Raw genomic sequence first — 21,693 nt, forward strand, 5'->3', positions numbered from 1 at the left:
ACAGAACTTTTGATTAAAGCATATTATTTGTAAAAAGAAAAAAATTTAAAAAATTATTTAAAAAAAAGCATTAGTTAGAGTGACGACAGAGCCTTCTTAAAAAGATAGAAAGAGAAAATACATTTAAGAGTTAAAAGGAAGAAGTTAATATTTTTTATTATATATATAAATCAAACGTTATTAAATGTAATTGGATCCTTATAAATATTCTAAATTGAGCGGGATGTTTAATTTTTTTATAAGGAGTTAAACTTTTTTTATGCTCTCTAGGGGACCTTGTTGAGTTAGGAGAACACTGTCTTCAGACCATAAAAAACCCGTCCAGGTAAGCTACTATATTTAAAAGCTGTAAAGTCTTAAAAATATTGCAGCTTTAAATAAAACAAAAATAGTACAGCTAGCTTTTTTTTTAATTTAGTAAATGTAATTATGAAACACATTTGAACGGACCAAATTTGTTGCAATAACAGAAACGCATTGGTTTTAAATTACTATTTTTGGAAAACATTGCAATCTAGCAATTGCTAAAGGTAAAGCAATCCCATTAGAGTCACCAAGCAAATCTTTTACACCGAGGCAAAAAATAAAATCATGAATTTATCCATGATCATAAAAAAAAATTATATATTTTGCTTTGGCTATATCGATACAATATCAGAATGCACTCTTTTTTGCGGATATAATTGTGTGGGCTGATGAAAAGATTATATCTTTTATTTTCCGGATTTTTTAAAAAAATTTATCCTTTTTTTTCCAGTTGTTTGTTATTTTTTTATTATTATTTTTCTTTTCCTCCCTTTTTTCATATGTCTGTAATTTTCCTTTGTTTTATCTTCATTTTTAGCTTTTATATATATATATATATATATATATATATATATATATATATATATGAGTCGCTCAGAAGCCAAAGCGGTTAAGTCCAAAACACAGAAATTGAGAAAATTAATGTTTTCTGATACATTAGTTTTTAAAATTCTTGGTTTAATAATTTAATTAGAAAAGTGTATAAAGTCTTTTTTCGAGGTGTAAACTCTGCAAAAAAACAAGATATGTACAGGATGTCTAAATAAAAACGTAAGTATTTATTGAAATAATGACAGCATCTTGAAAATTTTAGGACTTATACCTTTTGGCAGCTGAAAAAGATAAGAAATTTATGTAAAAAAATACATATAAAAAGTGGACTTATTCACAATGGCTTCTGAAATTATTGTACAATATATTCAGAAGCTATTAAAAAAAGGGCTGTCTAACCTAGAAAAAATTAACCAACGAGTTAATCCTTTAATAACTTAGAAGATTATTATTTATTTCATCAAAATTTCCAAAAATCAGAAAATATCAAAAAATGGACTTAACCGCATTGGCTTCTGAGCGGCTCATATATATATATATATATATATATATATATTAATTATAGTGCCAAATATTAATTAATTTCCGCAATCAGACACAGAAACATGTCTTCGTTTTCGACGAAATTGGATTTTTGAACATCAAAATATGAGGGTGGCCACAATCTCGAATAAGCCAAGAGAGAGGTTGTAAGTTTGGCCCTTTAATATAAATTTCACTTTTTGCGTATTTCACCATATCTCTAGAATTTTTCAGGCTAATTGGAAACTTTTGGGAACACAATTATAAAATTAGTTTATCCAAAGATCGTCCCATACAAATTTTTTTTTTAATAATTGCTTATTTAATAACAATAACTGTCAAAAAATTTTATAATTAGTAAGGTACAAAAAAAATTATCTTCAATTAAATTAAAATCATTTTTCTTCCTTCTTAAATTAAAATCATTTAAAAGGTCAAAATACAAATTTTAAACAAGTTTCCGACTTAAAAAATTTCAAAAGAATCGTATTTTTAAATCTTCACTCGAGATTTATTCAGCGGATTATAATGAGAGTAATTTTTTTTTCCGTAGTATATTATTTTTATGAAAAGAAATTTTGCTAGCCTCGGCATTTTATTGCCTTATCATTACATATGTTTTACTATAAAATTTCACAGGTTAATTTTTTAAACAAACATTTAAAATAATAATAATTGTTGTAATATAAAAATAATTTAGAAAGAAAATTTTGATAACGAACTCACATAGTTAGATTCATTAACAAAATAAAATTTGCCTTCCTTTTTTTTTTTTTTTTTTCGAAACAGGAAAAATATTTTGCTTTTAAAAAAAAAATCGAGAAAAGAAATAGAAAGGAAAATAGAAAAAGAAATAATTCCTCAATAAATATTAAACCTTTTATTAAAGTGCTGCCATCTGTCAGTCAAAACAAATTTTAATTTGTCTCTAAAGAAATTAATTATCAACTAATTACAAAATAAATACTCTTTCCTTTTCAAAAACAACATTATATATATTTTTTCCATCTTTCTAAAAACTTTTGGATAACAATAATTACAAACGAACTTACAAAATTTTTTTCCAGATTCAAATCAAAGCTAAAACATTTAATATATAAACGAAACATCATTTTAAACTTTATCAAAAAAAAAATCTCTATTACAACAATTTTAATGCTTAGATATGAACAAAAATTGATTAGTTCAGATAATCTGAACTGTTCATGGATAAAATTGAAACTAAGCATATTTTAGAAAATCATTAATCAAAATTAAAGGTTTCCCTGGATACAAATTCTACTTTTCCTGTATCTCTAGTTGAACTTTTAAAAATACAAATGCCAGATTTCTATTAAGTCACCAATTAATATTTTTATTATTTTATTCGCTGAAATATATTTGATGGAACTCAACAACTGCTTTAAAATTGTATATTTTTCAAAACTTTTTCACCTCTTCTACTTATCTTTTAAAAAAGAAAGGATTTAAAAATACTAGCATTTTCAAAAATTCAAATTTGGTAACTAATCGCCAAAGAATTTATGTCAGTAAATAAAAATAATTTTGAAACAGATATATATTTATCAAAATCTAATTCTCTTCTTTCATTTCAATTTTATGTAAATGAATGCAGACATTTTTGGATGGTAAAAAAAAACTATTATTTCCAAAAAAGTATTCTTAAGTTTTTCTTAAATATTAAGAATATTTAAATTTTAATCACCCAAACTTCATGGGTAATTTGTTTGAAAATCATCGATCTTCATGAAATATTTTGCTAGAGATCAAGATAAAAATGAAAGCAATAAATTTAAAGCTTTATTGTCCTTATTGATCAAATATGTGTTAACTTTGGCTGGTTCCTTGGGGCTATTGCTCTCTTCACCCTCTCTGCAAACAATTAACTTGGCATTACTGCATTAAGCTAAAAAAAACACAAATATCTCCAGGGGACTAATTTATCATAAATGAGAAATAATCGTTTTCCTTCTCTTTCAATCAATATTTATTGATTGAAAAAGTGGTCTATTTTATATGATATATATTTGATTTGGCAATGCTGATTGAAATTTGGAACAATATTAATGATATGCTTGAAAAGAATTTTTTGATATAAAGGTAATTCAATTTATGAACTGTGCAAAAAAAACTGTATCATATTTTAGCCTATATATTGATTATATAAATAGATAAGGCTGTTTTTTTAAGGCTCTTTCATCGTATGAAATAATGCTTTTTTGCGAATAATATGCAATTTTCATAACTGTTGTGAGTTTGTTACAGTTATTCATTACTGTTAGATCAAGTTTAGTGCATCTTTAGCCAATGTTCTCTGTGATAATACTAAAAATGTTGCATAACATCAACATAAAGAAATATTTCAATGGTGCATTCCCCAAGCTCATAAAAAATTTACAAAATTGGGAATTATTTATTGATTTTGATAGTTTTTATCTTCATTATCATCATTTCTTACCAAACTAGCCATTTTTAAAAGCATTTGAAAACTTTTAAAATATTTAAGTTATTTGTCCATTCTAAAGTCCAGAAAATTCTTTACAGCTAAATGGTATAGTTTAAAATTGAAGCTTTCCCTTAAGTATAAGGCACCTAAACCATGGCTGTTTTATTTTTCGTGGTGAAAGAGCTTTGATAAATGCTGTTAATTGTGCGAATCCTTGTTCAAAAGCTTTCCAATAACAATCTTCACATTTTACTGAAGAACTTTAAATGTGTCATATATCAGTAGAGTGATTCCACTTACACATCAAATATGCCAAAAATCATTGAGAAAAAGAGAAAAATAATGATGTGTCCCAGGGGATGTATAATTCTCCAGGACTGAAACAAAAATAATAGCAAGCCAGTAGATGTACGCAAACACAATTTTTAAACTTTAAATGCATATAAAAAATTTTTAGTTTTGTTTACTATTAATAGATAAAGAATAAAATTCGAATAATTTTGAGTATCAAATTATATCGTTGCTTTTACTTGATGCAGGTGATTGACAAATCCTAATTAAAAACCTTGATTGTTCAAATATTTCTCTTCTAGTTTTTAAATTCTTTGTTTGTCTATCAATAGATAGAAGAATTATGAATGTGCATATAAAAATGGATAAGGAGGTAGAGAAGTCATATTTGAAATAAGGTTCCAGTTTTAGTAAAAAAGTACCCACAAACTTGGAAATCCTGGGCAACGAGACCCGTAATTTCGGAAGTACAGTAGAAATGCTGTCAGTATATTAATAAATAGTGTAAGACAAAAAGTATTAAAAACAATCTGTGATAAATGGACTAAAACATAAACAGTCAGAACCTAAAGCGATGCATTGTAGCTGTTAATCTTTGTCCAAATGGATAAAGAATTTTTCTACAATCATTTTCTACATTCTACAAATCAAAGTAAGTAAAAAGGAAAACATAAATCATGTTACGTAAGACCATCTGAGCTCAGGTATTGCTCAGAAACTTAAGCTATAAGAAAATCAAGAGAATACACTAGCCATCCTCATGAGAAAAGTTTTAAGGAGAATTCTGGGTGCAGGGATAACAATGATATATGGAGAAATGGATATAATAATGAGTCATACAGGTTGAAGAGATAGGCAGATATTGTCCATTATATGAGTAAACCACATCAAGCTCCATCTGTCCAATGAGACTATTCTCTTTAACACCCACTCTTTCATTTTAAATTGATAGGAACACGAACTAGAGGCAGGCCAAGACTAAGATGGATTTCTTTATAAATGGAGATTTCAAAGAACTTAAAGTGAAAAACTGGAAAGAAAGAGAGCAGAATGCAAAAAAAACCTGAAAGACTTGGCCCTTTAAGGGCTGCCGAGTCCATAAAGAAGTGACAAAAAAATTTTAAAATATTTACATTAGGTCCCTTATGGTCTAACTGATAGGAACACAGCATGCCCCTCTGGTTGAAATTAGGGATTATGAATTCGACCATGGAATTTTAACAACTGATCTCGCAAGTATGTGGAACAAGAAGATATCAGATTTAATAGCTTCATAAATTTTATGAAAACTGACAAAAACTTTCTTAGTAATGCTTAAAGTTAAAGTAGCATAAATAATAAAATATACAAGATAAACACCACTTGGAATCTAAAATATCTTTATTATGTAACATTAAAAAAATGTTTTAATCAAAATAGCTTTACTGTGATGCATTAACAAATTTAATGAATCTTGATACCATTTTTTTGTCACATACTTTTTAGTGTGCAAGAAAAACAAATAAATTTTGGCAAAAATATTCCAAAAAAAAAGGCATAACAAAATATAAGCATACTGCTTTCAAGCAAGCTTGCTGATTGGCAAATGACATAATTAATAACACAAAAACTATATTACTTAGGAATTACAAAAAGTATATGTTTACTTTTTTTACAATTATGTAAGAAAAAGCTAAAATTAAAGAATAAAAAATATTGTAATCGAGCTTTAAGAGAGAATAACTTACAGCAGATTTGTTAATTTGACAAGTCAAACAAATTTTCATTATTTAAAAGCTAGTTCTCAAGGTTTTAGCTACTTAAATTAGTTCATTTTATTTTTTAAAAAAATTAAAGAATAATAATAATTTATTTTAATCATGTTGTGAATTATTTATTCATCTTCAAAGAATCTCTTAATTTTTCGTGAATACTAAAAATTATCAAACACAGAAAACAAATAACGGTTCTGAAAATATTTCATTCTCATGAGCAGCAAAGAGTTTTTTTTCATTCTTCTTTTTATTTTACTGTAACTGGAAATTCAATCACTTTTATTTCTGTATATATATATATGAAAGGATAATGAATACATGTTATATTTTTAATAGTATTTTAAATTTCATAAAGACATAACATGGTTTTATAGATTTCTACAATATAGAAAAGCCTTTTTTTTTTTCCTTTAAATTTTCTGTGTAATCCTACAAACATGTTACATTTATGATAAGTATTTTTTTTAACACTTTCATTTATTTATTTCCTCTTCTGAAATAAAAGCACATATTTATCTGGGAAAATTAATTTTAATATTAAAGAAGGAAATAAAATATTAAACATTTAATTGCAAAACAGATTAGTCATGCACAGTTCAAACAAAATTTTTTAATTAAGCATAATGACATTTATAAACAAAATTTAAGGAACAGGTAATTTGATTTAAAAATTTTCTCTGGATAGCAAAATTATTGACCTCAGTTAAATTTATTTACATTGTTTTACTTCAATGTAATATTTATAATTTTAATGTCATCATATGGTTTATCTGTTTTTGGATTAGTTTTTGCAGTACTGATGTTTTGACATACTTCCATTCCTTTGGTGACACGTCCAAAAACAGTATGTTTATTGTCTAACCATGGGGTTGGAATGACAGAAACGAAAAATTGTGACCCATTGGTGTTGGGACCAGCATTAGCCATACTAAGAGTATATGGTCGATCATGCTTCAAAGTAGGATGAAATTCATCTTCAAATTCTCCACCCCAAATAGATTCTCCCCCAGTTCCTGTACCAGTAGGATCACCTGTTTGTATCATAAATGCTTTAATCACTCTGTGAAATATATGTCCATTGTAATAATTGTTTTTACTATGAACGCAAAAGTTTTCAACAGTTTTAGGACATTCTTTAGGAAAAAGTTTACAGTGCATATCTCCTAGAGTAGTATGAATTATACAATTATGATATAACACCTGTTGACTTGAGGATTCTGTAGCAGCAATTATGTCTTCCTTGGAAGGTTTTTCATTAAATATATCCCTCTCAGCGTCAACACTTTTTGTATCATCTGGCTCCCTAGACGTGAATAAATAAAATCTATTTTTCTTAAAGGCAGTACAAAATAATGTAGGATCACTTGAAATATTTTGTAACGCTGGATTTTCCGAAGCTGTCATCTCAACAGTAATGGCAGCTTTAGACTTATTAGGAATGCCCTGATAAAGAGCTAGCTTTAAAGGTCTTATATTTTCATTCTTACCAATAAGCCTAACACACCGATTTGTTTCGATGTTTATAACTTTTATTCCTATCATAGTGGGATAAAGAATGAAATGTCCACTTTCGTCATACAAAATACCAGCAGAATCAAACGCTTCTGTTTTTTCAACGTCTCTCTCGATTGCCATACGACGTCCAAATTCCATATTTGGTAACAGCTGCCTGGTTTGTTGCAACTCAGATAATTGTTGCAAGCTTTCATCGTAAACTCTTATCATTTTTCCAGTCAGAAAACGAAACAGCCTTATCTTACGGTCCGCACAGAGGAGTGCAAATTGGTCACCTTTGGGGGAAAAAGTAAGATCAATAGAATAAGTTTTATTTTTTACAAGCTCGTATAAATCAGTATCTAATTTAGAGTCAAAATTAACACATTTAGGAAACTTGAAATCTCTTTTCATGCCACACCAATACTCAATCATACCATTACGGTCACAAGACACCACAACTTCATACGTAGGGTTGTATTTAATCGTTGTAATGGCAGTAGCATGCAACCTATCAATGACATGCAGAGGATCATTAATCTCGCGACCATCATAGATATTTATTACTTTAGATCCTTGAACGGATACAGCAACAGCTGCAATTGCATGACCAGCACTGTGTACCCACTCACAGTATCCAGGTACATAGTTGAGCTTAATCATATTAATCATATCAAAGTTTACAACGTCAAACACTTTCAATGATTTATCATTTGAAATGGAACATAAAAGTGATCCTGAAGAATTTACACTGATACATTGGATATTACCGAGGTGGGCACGAAAGTGCTTTACAAACACGATTCCATCTTCATTTTTCTTCCAAAATTTCATATGACCATCGACACTAGCCGTTATTACAAAATCAGTTTTAGTCACCGCAATGTGAGAAATGACATCTCGATGCATATAACTTTTCTCGTATGATTCCTTATCAGGAATGTTTTTCAAATACATCTGCTCGAACTGTAATGTTTTGCGCTTTTTAACAGGAGCAGCTTCAGATAGCGAAGGTCCAATGCATTCATCATTGCTGCTATCTTCTGATTCAATTTGATCGAGATCTCTCTTCTCAGACATCGGTCTACTACTTTTGTATAAATATGATAGAACAAAAAAGTATTGTCTTACAATCAAATTAAGAGCTTTTTATTTCAAAAATATATTTGAAATTTTCGCACTCGCCAGTTTTCAAAATAAACAAATATTGATAAAAGTTACGGTTACATTAGTTTTTGATAAGACTCTCTATTAAAAAAAAAATTTAAGTGGAATACTTCTACTGTCGCTACTAAAATATGCAAACGTCCCTATTCACCAATCAAAAGAGGTTAAATTGGTTCGGCGATTTCTTCACTAAATCAATTTAATCACCTTTTCCAATGGCTCTCAGTTAATTTTAAATATACTTAGATTTTCTGGTTCAACTTTTGTCTGCCATTTATTTATATTTCTTTGATAATAAAGCATTTATTGCTGATTATTTTGATGTAACGGTAGATTGTGTGGCGCTGTTGTCATTTTTTTCCTTCCACGGAATCGTTCCGTTGTTGAAAATATACATGGAGACTGCTCAGCTGGTTTAGCTATAGCATCCGGGTTCTGAGCACCTTCCGACATTTCTATTTTTGCATCATTAAATAGTTGTGTGCGTAATTTGTTGTTTGTAATTGAATGATGCGTCCTATTGTGTAATATTGTATAGAGTCTTATTGTACAGTGTATATACATTTATATTGTGTAAATATATTGTTACGTCACTTTTTTCTGTGTATCTGTAAATAGAGTTTTTAAACGACCTCTTCATTACGTGCGAAAGATGGCCATGGTTCGTCAGTTGACAGAAGGTGAAATTATAAACGGTGGCACTCCTGATGGTAAAAAATAACATTTATATAATTTTAAAAAATTAAATTTTCTAATGTTTAACTTATGTTAAATATTGTAGGCATCAGTCTGTTTGTTAACCATAGTAGAATGTCATAATGTTACGTGTTGTTAGTGTTGTTTTGACATTTATCCATTTTACAAAGGCATAGGGTATTGAATATCTCAAATATAAAATAAATTTTATTATTTCATTTCCTACTAATGATTTTTTCTCATTTTTTAACAAGATTTAATTGAACTCTTTTACTGACGAATAGGCCTAATATACTAAATTCTATTGTGCCAATTGTTTTCATTTTGTTGACAGTTGATGTGTTCGCTATAATATTCATTCAGTCCTTAAAATCACAGTGGTGTTTTTGGAAAATTAGATAGATATTTGCCTCAATTTAATATCGATATACACTTAACCATTTTGAGAACCCTTTGTTGGTGTAGAATGTCCAATATTAGTTAATATATTGGTTGTCAAGTTTTTTAAAATATCAGTCTTTTTTTTTTTTTTAACTAAATAAAATAAACTTTATTAGCATAGCTTTAAAATGATTTTTTTTTTATTCCCATAAGAATAGAAATTATTACCAGTTTTTTCAAGTTTACTTGATAGATATTTAATCAATTTAAGTAGTATATTTTAAATCTATTACTTTGTACTATATAATGCTGAATATTGTTATTTTAGGATCTAAGATTGCTTCTAAGAATTATGTAGGAAATTACAGATTGCTTGTATAAGTTTTTTTTTAGGAAAATTTTTAATTTAAAGAACTTAATACAAAAAGTTGAAAAACAGCTAAAATATTATCTATTATATTAACCTCCAGAAATAAATTTTTACTTGTTAAAATATACATTTTCTTATTTGGAATTTATCTTCTTAACATTATTGAGAAAATGAAAAGTATTCTAGCAATTCTCTTAACTCAATTTATTTAGAAGTGTTTATTATAAACTAAATTACATTGTTTTTATATAAGTTATTTATATATAATATAGAACTTTTACTTCACAGTATTCTATTTTGAAGTTTTATTTATATTTGATTAGGACATGCCAAGACAAGTTTTAACCTGCTTTTATTTTGTTGTCTAAAATTGCCCAAACATATTTATACGAAAAATATACTATGATTCTATGGTATATTAAATAAGTCAAAGTTCTAAGATAAGAGTATTCAATGAAATTTAAAAGCTTGATGCGTTAGACATTGTATAGACTACCTAGAGCCAAGAATCAAATAGAAATTTAAAGTATAAAATTGTTTTGTTATCAGTGAATAAATCATTTATTATGTTTAAATACTTATTCGACCAGAGAAATAGTGCCTTTCTTATGAGTTTTTCTTAATATTGGGTTTGGTAATAAAAATGAAAAAAATGTCTCTGTAAAAACGGGAAACTTACCATAATTGCAATTTATATTATCTAATATGTTTCAATTTTATACTGTAATTTTACTGGTTTTGCTTTTAAATCTTTTAGCTTTCTACCAAATAACCAGGGTGCATAGTTCTTTAAAAAATTGCTTAAAGGTGTAGCTTTTTAAAAAATTGCTGAAGTGCTTTCAAAAGGAAATTATGTTTTTTTGAAAGCTCATAAAGGTCTTTTTTTTTATTTCGGGGTTTGTAAAAAGTGCTTAATTTTCTATCTTTTAAAAAGGTATTTTTTCTTAGCCGTGTCGATTCTCGTTCTAAATTTCAAGAAATGCGTGATTTTCACAATTTTCTCTGCAATATTTATCAGAAACTATTTATTTTATCATTTTTATGTAAAGTTTTTAAAAATGTTTCTAAATTTTATTGATTTTATGTTTATAAATTAAGAACTTTAAACGATAGATAAAAATAATTTTTATTGCTGTACAGATCCTAATTATGATTATTTTTGGAAAGTAATTAAAAATATTTTTTAAGTGCTTGAAAAGTGCTTAGTTTTTGTTAAAAATGTTGGCTGCGCACCATGATAACACTTAATTTTCATTGTAAGATATTTATATTTTTTGTTCGCTGTAATAACTTAAGTTATTAAGATTTTAAGTCTTTTTTTTTTGTTGAAAATCTGTTCAAGTAATCTTCTCTGCCTGGATTACAATACAAAACGTACACATTACCTACTGACTGTAATCTTATATTTATAGTTTTATTAAAACATTTATAGTTTTATTAAAACCTAAATAATGACACTCTATGTTTTGTGATATATTTTATATTATAATTAAAATAAAATTTTATTTCAGATGATAGTATGTCCGAGCATCTGGAGAATTTTAATAATAGTAGGCCTCCATCTCGCAGCTCATCTGGAAGTAAACGAAGCTCGCCTGCAGTAATGCCTTCGTTACAATACTCCAAGGTATTATGTGTATAAAAAAATTTTATAAATTAGAAACATTTGTACATGTATGTAAAGATAATTTTATAATTTCAAACCTGGTCAATCTTTTGTAGGAGACACACTAAACATGAATTAATTTTTTAATTTTCTTTCAAATTTTATAGGAATTTAATTTTCATTAGTACTTTTAGATAATGTAAGAAAATTTTTTCATATTTTTTAAACAGATAATATTTTTTATAATTCTGGCAGCTTTTTTACTTCAAGTCCTGAATAAAAAGTAAATTTTCTGTTTTTAAATGCTGTTGAAACACTAGAAAAGTTTTGAAATTGCTTGTAAATGAGAAATAGACATGGAACAATTGCTAATATTTTTATTTAGAAGTGCACGACCTTTTTTGAATGAAGTGTCGCATGCCCTAGTATTTAGATAGACATGTTGACAGCTGTTATACGAATTTTGATGTAATAATCAGTATTCTAGACACAAAAATTTTATCAGTTAACTTTAATATATTGTATAAAATTAAGCTCTTTTAAGCATTGTATTTCAGTAAAAATTAAGATACAAAACTGATTAATTTTTTTTTTAAATATTTATTACTTTATAATAATTATTAAAAAATCTCAAATTAATCAAAATAAATAAAAACATTGGTAAACAATAATGAGTAAAAAGCCCATTATTTTTACCAATGTTTTTATAAACATATTACATATTACAAAAGCCCATTTTAACAAATTCTAGCAAAAACTTTTCTACTTTTAAAATGAAAATTAAGGGGAAAATATTCTATACATTAGAATGTAAATTATAGAAAAACATTATAGAATTAAATAAGATTCACAATTTAATAGGGAATATATTTCATCCTTAAGTCATTTATATATTAAGTAAATTATAAGAGGTTTTAAAAATCTTAATTATCCTTTCTAATCTCAATTAGCCTTTTTTATTGGTCATTACAGTTACAAAATTTATTTTTAGTCCAGTTTATTATACGTTTACAAAAGATTTGTACCCTAACAAATAATAAGAATTTTGTCCTATAGTGGCACTATTTTTAAAACTCTTTTTCAAGGTAAAAAAAATACAATTATACCACAATCAAGTTTGCTAATCATAATATTGTATTAAATATAAAAAAATTTTACTTTTGTGAAAAATTGTTGCAATTGTATCTAGAGAAGTGTTTCTTTTGGAGAAAATGTATCACATGCATGATCTTTTTTTGAGGGAAGGGGGCACTATCAGACTTGTATGCAGCTTTTATCTTCTCACTAAAAATAGCTTAAAAATTGCTGAATTTGAAAGTAAAATGTTTTTTTTTTTTTTTTTTTAAGTTTATTTCATTAAATTCTGAAGAAAAAAAATGCAGAAATTAGATATAAAATTACAAATTTAGAAGTGCCAAATCAACAAAAAGTTTTTTTTGAAAAAGAAAGAATTGAAGAAAAAGACTTCTTATAATACAAAAATAATACAATTGTACTATGTTAACATGCTTTAAACTTCGTTAAAAGAATTTATCAGTATTATATTCTTGTTACAACAATAAATTGACACTGACAAATTTTATTTCGCTTTTAAATTTCCTTTCAATGACCTCTAAAAGAGGTTATACCAGGGTTTTTTTTTTTCCAACTTGCTGGCCTGGAGGGCCTCAATTAGAAACGCCAGTTAAATGGCGGGCCGTAACTTAATCAAAATTTTTTATAGGACTCTTTTATGGTTGAAGGAACATTAAATATTACTGTCAGATTTTTATCAAGTTGTACGAAACAAAAATATTGATTTACAAATTAAAATAAGTAGATTTTTACAAATACTAGTGGGCTGCGCCTCCTGCTCGCTCACGCTCGCCCACCCCCGAAAATTGCTACGCAATCTTATATGGTTTGCTTCGCAAACCAAACTCCCTTCGCTCGCTACTAACTTAGGTACATTGCAAATGCACAAATTTCTAAGAATTCAAATCCATATAACAACTTTTTTTTAAAAAAAAAATTACATCTTTTTAGTAAATACTAAGTCATTAAAATAAATTTGAATTCAAATAAATGACATGTAATTCGTTAAACCTATTAGAAATGTGCTATAGTATAAAATCTTAAGATAAAATTTCTAAAACTGATATCTCTTTAAAATGGTTAAAATTTTGGCTATAATTAAGTCTATTAAAAATTGAAATAAGTGAATTGCAATGGAAAAACCTGCATAAACAAATAAATTCTAGTAAAACAAATAAATTCGTGAAAAAAGCGCTTGCGACAAAATACTAAAATAGAGATCTATCGACAAAGACTGCTCACTTCTGCCTAGTTTATGTTTTCTCTGGTTATTTCAGTTTCCGTTTTTAAAAGCGCTATATGTTGTGCCATCTCAGCTAGATTTGGCATGTGACATTTTTAGCGGCAATCATTGGTCGATTTTCTAGCGTTGCCATTCGGAGAGTTGTAATGAGGCTTTTTTTTGTCGCCGTGTAAGAGAAATATATATATAGATTTAATTGCATTTTAAAAAATTCTGGCTACAATAACTTTAATGTGCACCTATGTATTAAACAATTAATACGCAACAGATATCTAATTATTAAAATATAAAACTTTAAAAAGGTTGGTATTAAAACTTGCATAGTAACACACAAAATGTTCAATGAAGGAATTGAGGTTTGTCTGCTGTAACCCCCAGATAATAGATATTTACAGATGTAAATAATTTCATCCAAAATGAGTGGTTTCAAAATTTAAATTGGAGAACTTCTTCGAGAAAATTTCTGATACGCACATGCTAAATTATGTTCACTAAATACAAAAAAAATAATAATAATAATAAATAAAAAAGAGCAACATACACGATATTTTTGTATTTGAATAAATATTTTCTTGGGTGCAAAACCTGAGAAATAAATTCTTTTGCTCCATTGGTATGTTAAATTACACAGAAATGAAGATATTAGGTTTTTTTAAATGACAAAAGTATTTTAAACCCATATAAAAATTTTACAAAAATTATCCGCAAAAAATGACAACTAATATATTTTAGTTTGTGGGCCAGAAGAAAAGGCCGTCAGTTGGTAACCACTGGGTTATACACTGTAACTTGGTTAGAGAACATGTTTTTAAGAAAAGAAATATGAATAAATTTTTTCAACATGTGTCTTTTAATATTCTGTTTATTTTTAGGATGATTTGATAAAATTCTCAACTTTACCATTGTCTCAAAGTCGGCCTGCTTGCTTAGACCCTGCTTATAACAAGTAAGTAGTTTTCAGTCATTAAGCTTCAGCTTTTATGTAAAGTAGGATGTAGTTTTGTAAATTTGTGATGATGGATAAGAGATAAAGAAGGATAAAAAGATAAAGAAGGGTGACAGGATAATAATTGATTCTTTAGTGCCAAAGTAGCTTAATATTTTTAGTTATGGAAAAGACAAAAAATTTATGTGCTTTAAAAAGTGGTGGAAAGGGTTGTATTTTTTAATTTTTTATTGGTAAAATTAAAAGTTGAAATGTTTTCATGATTATACTGTAACTTAATTACTTTTAGCTTAAATGATAAAGTTATGTGTTTTCCCATGAATCAAAGCTACATGTTTTTATTATTCAGCTCAACTGGAAAATGGGATCCTGAACGTTGGTTTATGAACCATAGAAGTGACCGTATTCTTCCATTAGAAGAACCCAGGGTGAAACGTGAGCGACAAGATGACATGTTGGGCCATAAACGAAAGTCATCAGATCCTAAGGAACGTATCAAGGAGGAAAAGGATGACATTGTTCTAAGTCCTCAGCGTAGAAGTTTTGGAACGGGCTGTCATGTGATCCCTCAATCTTCACTGGCAAGGAGACCTGGTAGCCCTACGGATGGTCGAGACTCTGAAAGGTACTTTTCTTTTGCAAAGTGAAATTTGAGTTACTTGTTGATTAAAGCAAGGTTGGCAAGTTTCTTATATAGTGAAAATAATTGTCCCAGAAGAAATTTATTTCTTCAAAGAGGATAGAAATGACAGCAATTCTTTTTATTTTGTAATCCATGTTAGTGATTTGTTTTTTAAATTCATGTTTTACGTGATTTATTGAAGATTCTAACTTTGAATTATGAACTTTGGTATGATATTTCAATAATATGCATTGTATCTGGGTTTTTTTTCAACTCTAGATAATTAAATTTAGTTATTGATGTTTAAATAATACACATCATTTATAATTCTTCAGGGTTCCTACACGGTCAGGAAAACCTGCAGAACCTGCAAAAGTCAGGATATTCTAAAATTAAGCTAAAATGTCAGGATTTTTCTTACATATTCATCAAGTCAGGAAAAAGTCAGGATTTTTCTTTCATATTCATAAAGTTAGGAAAATTAAAAAATAACTATAGTTCATTCAAAGACTTGACAAGCAAAAATAAAATTTCAAGGAAAAATTCTGTAATTCAAAATATGTAATTTCCTCATAATAACAATCCTTTTTCCCTGGTAGAACCTGTCCTGTTAGCAATTTTCCTCCTGTTTGTCCAATGAAAAGGAATTTTTGATAGGGTTGCTAGGTTTTTTTGCTCTTTGTGTGAATAACTGGTTTACGAGCAGAGTATACTAACATATCTGGTAGCAACATTTTTCCAAATAAGTTCTGCCAAATCAGGTGGCTGGAAAATCTTCCTTTTGTGGAGCGGGCCATATTACATTTTGACAGCATTAAAAGGTACATAGAAGAGGAAAAAATTCTCAGCCGGAATCTCAATAAAAAATGTCTGAGACTGTGTTAAGGATCCGATAATGCTACCAAAATTAGCATTCTTTAAGCTAATTTCTGAAGAATTTCAACCTTTTCTTTTAAATTTTCAGACCTCCAAACCTCTCTGTCCATACTTATATTCCAGTATATTGGAACTAACACGAAATCTTTTGCTGCGTTGTGTAAAAAAGTCGGTCATAGACAATGCTACAACTGCAAAAAAACTAGCAAGTATTGACAAGCAATGACAATCTATTAAGTGTTAATAATGTGAATATAGGTTTTGCAGCAAGTAAATATCTGAACATGATAAAAATTAGTGAGAAAGAAAAGGGATATTTCAAGTTAGAATGTCGAAAATTCCTTTTGACGACGGTCAAAAAAATACTCGAAAAAAGTCCATTGTTGTATAGTATGACACGTGGCATTTCAAGTTTAGTGCCAGAATTGATCATTCAACATCCATCCATTGCTCAACAAAGGATGGATACCTGTCTGGAAATTCTCCATGTTAATAACTGGGTAGCTGAAACAACAGCAGAAAAAGCAAAAAGGGAATTTTTACTGTTTTGTGATGCTGCCAAAAAAGAAAGGAAGGGCAAAAGAGTTTCTTCGAGTTTAATCCACAGCAACAGAGATTAGATCATTTTTTTTCGAAATATTTGCAGGGAGGAAAAAAAATTGAAAATTTGTGGGAGGTTATAAAAATTGTTCTTATCCTCTCTCATAGTAACGCAACAGTCGAAGGGGGGTTTTCAATCAATAAAAGCTTATTGATTGAAAACCTCAATGAAGACTTTTCACAAAGGCGTGCGTATGATTATGTTTCAATTATAAATGGAATAAAAAATATAGACATTAATGAAAAAATGCTAGATGCTGTAAAAGGATCTAGAACAAGATGGAGACATGCATTAGAAGCCCAAAAAAAAGAAGAACGAAGAGAATAAAAAAGCTGAAATTTCTAGAAAACGAATAAAAGAAAAGATAGATTATTTGAAATTAAGAAAATCTAAATTGACGAAAACTGCTGCTACAGAACTGGATGTTCTTGATTCCGAAATTGTCAAACAACAAAATATGTTGAGAAATATTATATAACATAGAAGCCCCTGAGTTTTTCCGGAAGCTTACAGTATTACAGAAATAAATTTAAAAATACTGAAGAAAAAAGATATTTTTGATTTTATTTTTCTCACAAGTTGCATAATTTTTTGTATATAATTAACTTTTCTTGACTTTTTTCCCTTTATATTTCAATATTATCTTTTAAAAGTAAAGTCAGTTTGAAGTGAATTGGTGATTTTTAAAAATTAATAACTTAATGTAACAAATGTTCTAGTACGTTTTAAGAGTAAATATTATTCAAGAATACTGATATGTATCTCGCAGATTTGATTAACCCTTTATATCCTGACGACACTCATGCATTTGGTTCCACTTAACATTAAATAAAATAATATTTCCATAATCCAACAGATTTTCTTGATCTTTTTATTTAAATAGTTTTCGTATCTAACTGCATAAACGCACTGAAAGTTTAATCTAATCATGATAATTAAAAATATGTTTCACAAGTTTTCTGAGAATATAATTTGGGATATAAAGTGCTATTACGCAATTCCACTTTTAATATATAAGTGTTTATACTATTCAATATATGATAGTTATGACTTAGTAGCATATTATTACTAATTGAAACTGCAATGTTAAAAATTTTGTTGTAGTGGGAAACGGCGGGTCAGGAATTTTATTGTAAAAGGTCAGGAAAAACCTGCAAAAGTCAGGATATTGTTTTCTTAAAAAAGTGTAGGAACCCTGTTCTTGTTTAAAAGTTCAAATTCATATTTTTGTATGTTAATTTACTTTGCTTCTAAGTTTTAGGGACTCGTCAAGAAGAATAGGTAGTGGTCGAATTATGAGAGATCAAAGAGACTGGGAACGTGATCGAGAGTATGGCTATGGCAACAATAGGAATGAGCGTAGAGATAGATTTGATCAGGATGATAATGAGAAGGACATGCGTCGCTATTCTAATCGTTACAATCGTAATGATAGAAGATCACGTAGTGGTAAATATTATGCCCATAATAAGTTATACTTTATAATAACTACTAAAATTCTTTTTTTTTTTTTCAAAAAAATTACAAATGAAAATATGCATTAAGAAGTAATTTAACCTTTGTTTTTTAAGGACGAGATCGAATTGATGAAATAGAACCTGAATGGTTTAGTAGTGGTCCTACTAGTCAATCTGAAACTATAGAGCTTGTTGGATTTGAAGATCCTCACAATGATGATGAAAACAAAAAACCCTCAAAAAAGTCAAAACGCAAACAAAATTCACGACGTTCAAGCCTAAAATCTGAGGAAGGCGAAAAGCAAGACACGAGTACTACTCCACCAGAAGATAATAGTTCAACGAAAAAAGGTTTATATTTTTTTATTAAATTGTTGAGAAAAAATTTTTTCTTCCTGACATCTGAATTTATGTACTCATAGATTATAAAAAAGAAAGAAAAAGCTCTATCTTATTTTAAGTGTGTATATCTATAGTTGTGTCTGTTTAGCTACCAACTTTCAGAATGTTACATCAATTTTTTTTTTATAAATGGAACAAAATATATATATACAAAAGGATTGCTTTTTTGAAGTGAACTACAATGGGATTTCTTTTACTGTTATTCAGAAAAAAAAAAAAAATTAAACAACTTGCATTGTATTGTTTGTCAACTTGTATTGCAGCTGCATTGTATTGATTCAATGCTGGAACAGTTCAATTAAATTTTCTACTGATCATGGGAGAAATGTTTAAGTCTGGTTACTGGGGTGAGACAGTGTACCTCAATTGTATTGAAATTGTCTGTTTTCTAGCAAACAAATTCTGAATTACACTTTACTAGTCAAAAAGAAGAAACTACCATATTGCCGTGTTTATTAATTTATAGATTCTTTTTGAATAAATTTTTCCTGTGTTTGATCTCTAGTGTATTTTTGTTTTTAAACTAGCCTTTTTTATTGATCATTATAGTTACAAAATTTATTTTTAGTCCAGTTTATTATATGTTTACGAAAAATTTGTACCCTAACAAATAAGATTTTGTCATATAGTAGCACTATTCTGTTAAATTTCAATAACAGTGCTTTTAGTTTAAATCTAGGAAATACAGTTTTGTCCCCAGTTTTGATGTGTTTCTATGCTGGACCTACGAAAGCTGCAGTTCAATGTTGGAAAAAGATAACTTCATTTAAGGTAAAGGCTAAATAAAGGTTTTGCGAGTCTTGGGACAAAATTTATTGCAGCCCCTTTCTCAAAGCACAGAATGCCTTATATTCTAATTTTGTAGAATTTTTGAAGTCCATTTATATAAATTTGTAGTTTTCATATAGATATAAAGAAATTATCTACAATTTTCTATTTTAAAAAAGAAACTAACTAATCAACGTTATCATTTTTGTTAAAAATTCTGGTCAGGCCCTCAACAGTCCAGGGACAATTGTCCCTCTTTCTCCCTCCCCCTTGAGTACGGTCTTGGCTTTACATGCATAATTTTCTTTAATTAGCATACAAAATAGAAATATCTGCTACTTTTTCACTGAAATTCCAGTGTTTCTAAATTTCTTACAGAGTTAATGTGTGTACCTGATTTTACCCCACTAGTGGGGTATGACAGGTAATATTTCTTGGTCATTTTTTGAAAACAAATCATTTATTAAAAGAAGTTGTACATTACGTACAGTAATGTACAACTTTTAATTTAAAATATTTTCATAGTTTTTTTTCTTTCAGCGGTTGACTAATACACTGGGATATTCAGTAAATTTGTGTCAGATTATGTAACAGCAACAAATTGCTTAATCTATTTCTTTGAATAATATTGTCTAATTTTATAAGTATTTTGAAATTGAAACCATTATTTTATTCAATATAAATGTCTAAATTATATATTGTTGGAATTGGAATTATAATTTACTAAATTATTTGGATTATTTTCTAAATAATTAAATCAGGGTTGGGTTTTTGACGTCAAAAAGTGGTTTTTGACATGACAAGGGTATAATACTGGTTTAAACCGTCAAAAATGTCAAAAACTGAAATTTGCCAAGAAAATATATAAACTTCAAAACTACCAACAGTTGCCATGCATTATATTGAAATTTAATTATACTATAGGTAATCAGCAGGTTTTAAAATATTTTTTAATTAAAATTAAGGTAAAATAACAGATTTAAAATCTCAGAAATTTATATTCAAATGCATGTGCAGAAAAATTTTGCACAAAAATTTTTTAAATATTTATATTTAAAAAAAAATTTTTCTTCCTTTTGATACTTAAGAAAATTAAAGTTTATTACTATGTATTTTTGACATATAAGGAACATATAACTAATATTTATAAGGAACTTACAAGTTATGTTGTATAAATACAAACTTGATATAAGATACAAGTGTATAAAAAAAATTTTTTAATGTTATACCGAATATCTTTATTATCCAGTATGTTAATTTGAATTTAAAAGTAGTTATATTTATGAATAATGATAAATATAATTCATATTGTTTATTATATTTATTTCTAATTATTACACTTATCATTTTAAAACAATTTTTATCTCTTAATTTTTTTTCTCCACTTGTATTAAGAATACAAATAATGCATATCTTGAACGCAGGAAGTAATTATTCAACAGCTGAATATTTAGATATTCAACAAAACTATATCGTATTCAGCAAAATGAAATTCACAAGTACAGTAGAGAACCAATTATCCGGGATGCTCGGGACCATCGCTATCCCGGATATCTGAATTTCCCGGTTTTCTGGATCGACCAAAAGTGTCGTTAATCGATGTTTTATCGAACTCGAAGTACAAGGAAAAAGTGTAATGCATAAAGTAAGAGAAAAAAGAAAGGTACTCCTAACTTCAAAAAGAAAAAAAATGGTAGAAATATAACATTTAAAAGAATAAAAAAATTTGCAAGTTTAGACAAGAAAATCAAGTTTAAAAAATACAAAATTCTCATATTTATTTTCTAAAAATAATTACAATTCCTAAATTAAATTATATAAACAAAACCAATGATTAAATAACGCAATATATTTCATACCTAATTATACGGGGAGAAGCGATAAAATAAAAGGAAAACTTATTAATCTAAATAAAAACACTTGAAAATTATCGCACCGAAACGATAGTTAAAAAAGGCACTAGCATAAATATTAAAACCCGGAACAAGGCAAGATCAACGGAATTGAAAAAAAAAAAAAAAAAACTAATGATAAAATTTATGAATAAAAAGAATTAATTTATTGAGTGCGAAATTTATCGCGAAAAGAATAAAAATCAAACGTAGTGGAATCAGAAAAA

General features: G+C 27.7%; 2 protein-coding genes across 4 annotated transcripts in view; one reads left to right on the forward strand and one right to left on the reverse strand.

The window, feature by feature from the left end:
• Window positions 1-6,461: 6,461 nt before the first annotated feature.
• Window positions 6,462-8,681, reverse strand: LOC107445991 (peptidylprolyl isomerase domain and WD repeat-containing protein 1). Its single transcript, XM_016060518.4, has one exon. The coding sequence runs from the start codon at window positions 8,443-8,445 to the stop codon at window positions 6,595-6,597; it is 1,851 nt and encodes a 616-aa protein (XP_015916004.2). The 5' UTR covers window positions 8,446-8,681; the 3' UTR covers window positions 6,462-6,594.
• A 140-nt stretch (window positions 8,682-8,821) lies between these two features.
• Window positions 8,822-21,693, forward strand: part of LOC107445990 (uncharacterized) — a 38,873-nt gene continuing 26,001 nt past the window's right edge. The window contains exons 1-6 of one of the 3 annotated variants that reach the window (XM_016060515.4): window positions 8,822-9,242; window positions 11,491-11,606; window positions 14,775-14,848; window positions 15,198-15,473; window positions 18,203-18,396; window positions 18,519-18,755. In XM_016060515.4, coding sequence (XP_015916001.3) covers window positions 9,185-9,242; window positions 11,491-11,606; window positions 14,775-14,848; window positions 15,198-15,473; window positions 18,203-18,396; window positions 18,519-18,755 — 955 coding nt within the window. In that variant the 5' untranslated portion in view covers window positions 8,822-9,184. Of the gene's footprint in view, window positions 9,243-9,343; window positions 9,406-11,490; window positions 11,607-14,774; window positions 14,849-15,197; window positions 15,474-18,202; window positions 18,397-18,518; window positions 18,756-21,693 lie in introns of those variants that run through there. The other 2 variants (XM_043047674.3, XM_087157293.1) reach the window with 2 other exon arrangements.

Source organism: Parasteatoda tepidariorum, chromosome 2, assembly GCF_982258835.1.
Source record: "Parasteatoda tepidariorum strain Cologne lab strain chromosome 2, Ptep-v5.0, whole genome shotgun sequence".
Classification (NCBI taxonomy): Eukaryota; Metazoa; Arthropoda; class Arachnida; order Araneae; family Theridiidae; genus Parasteatoda; species Parasteatoda tepidariorum.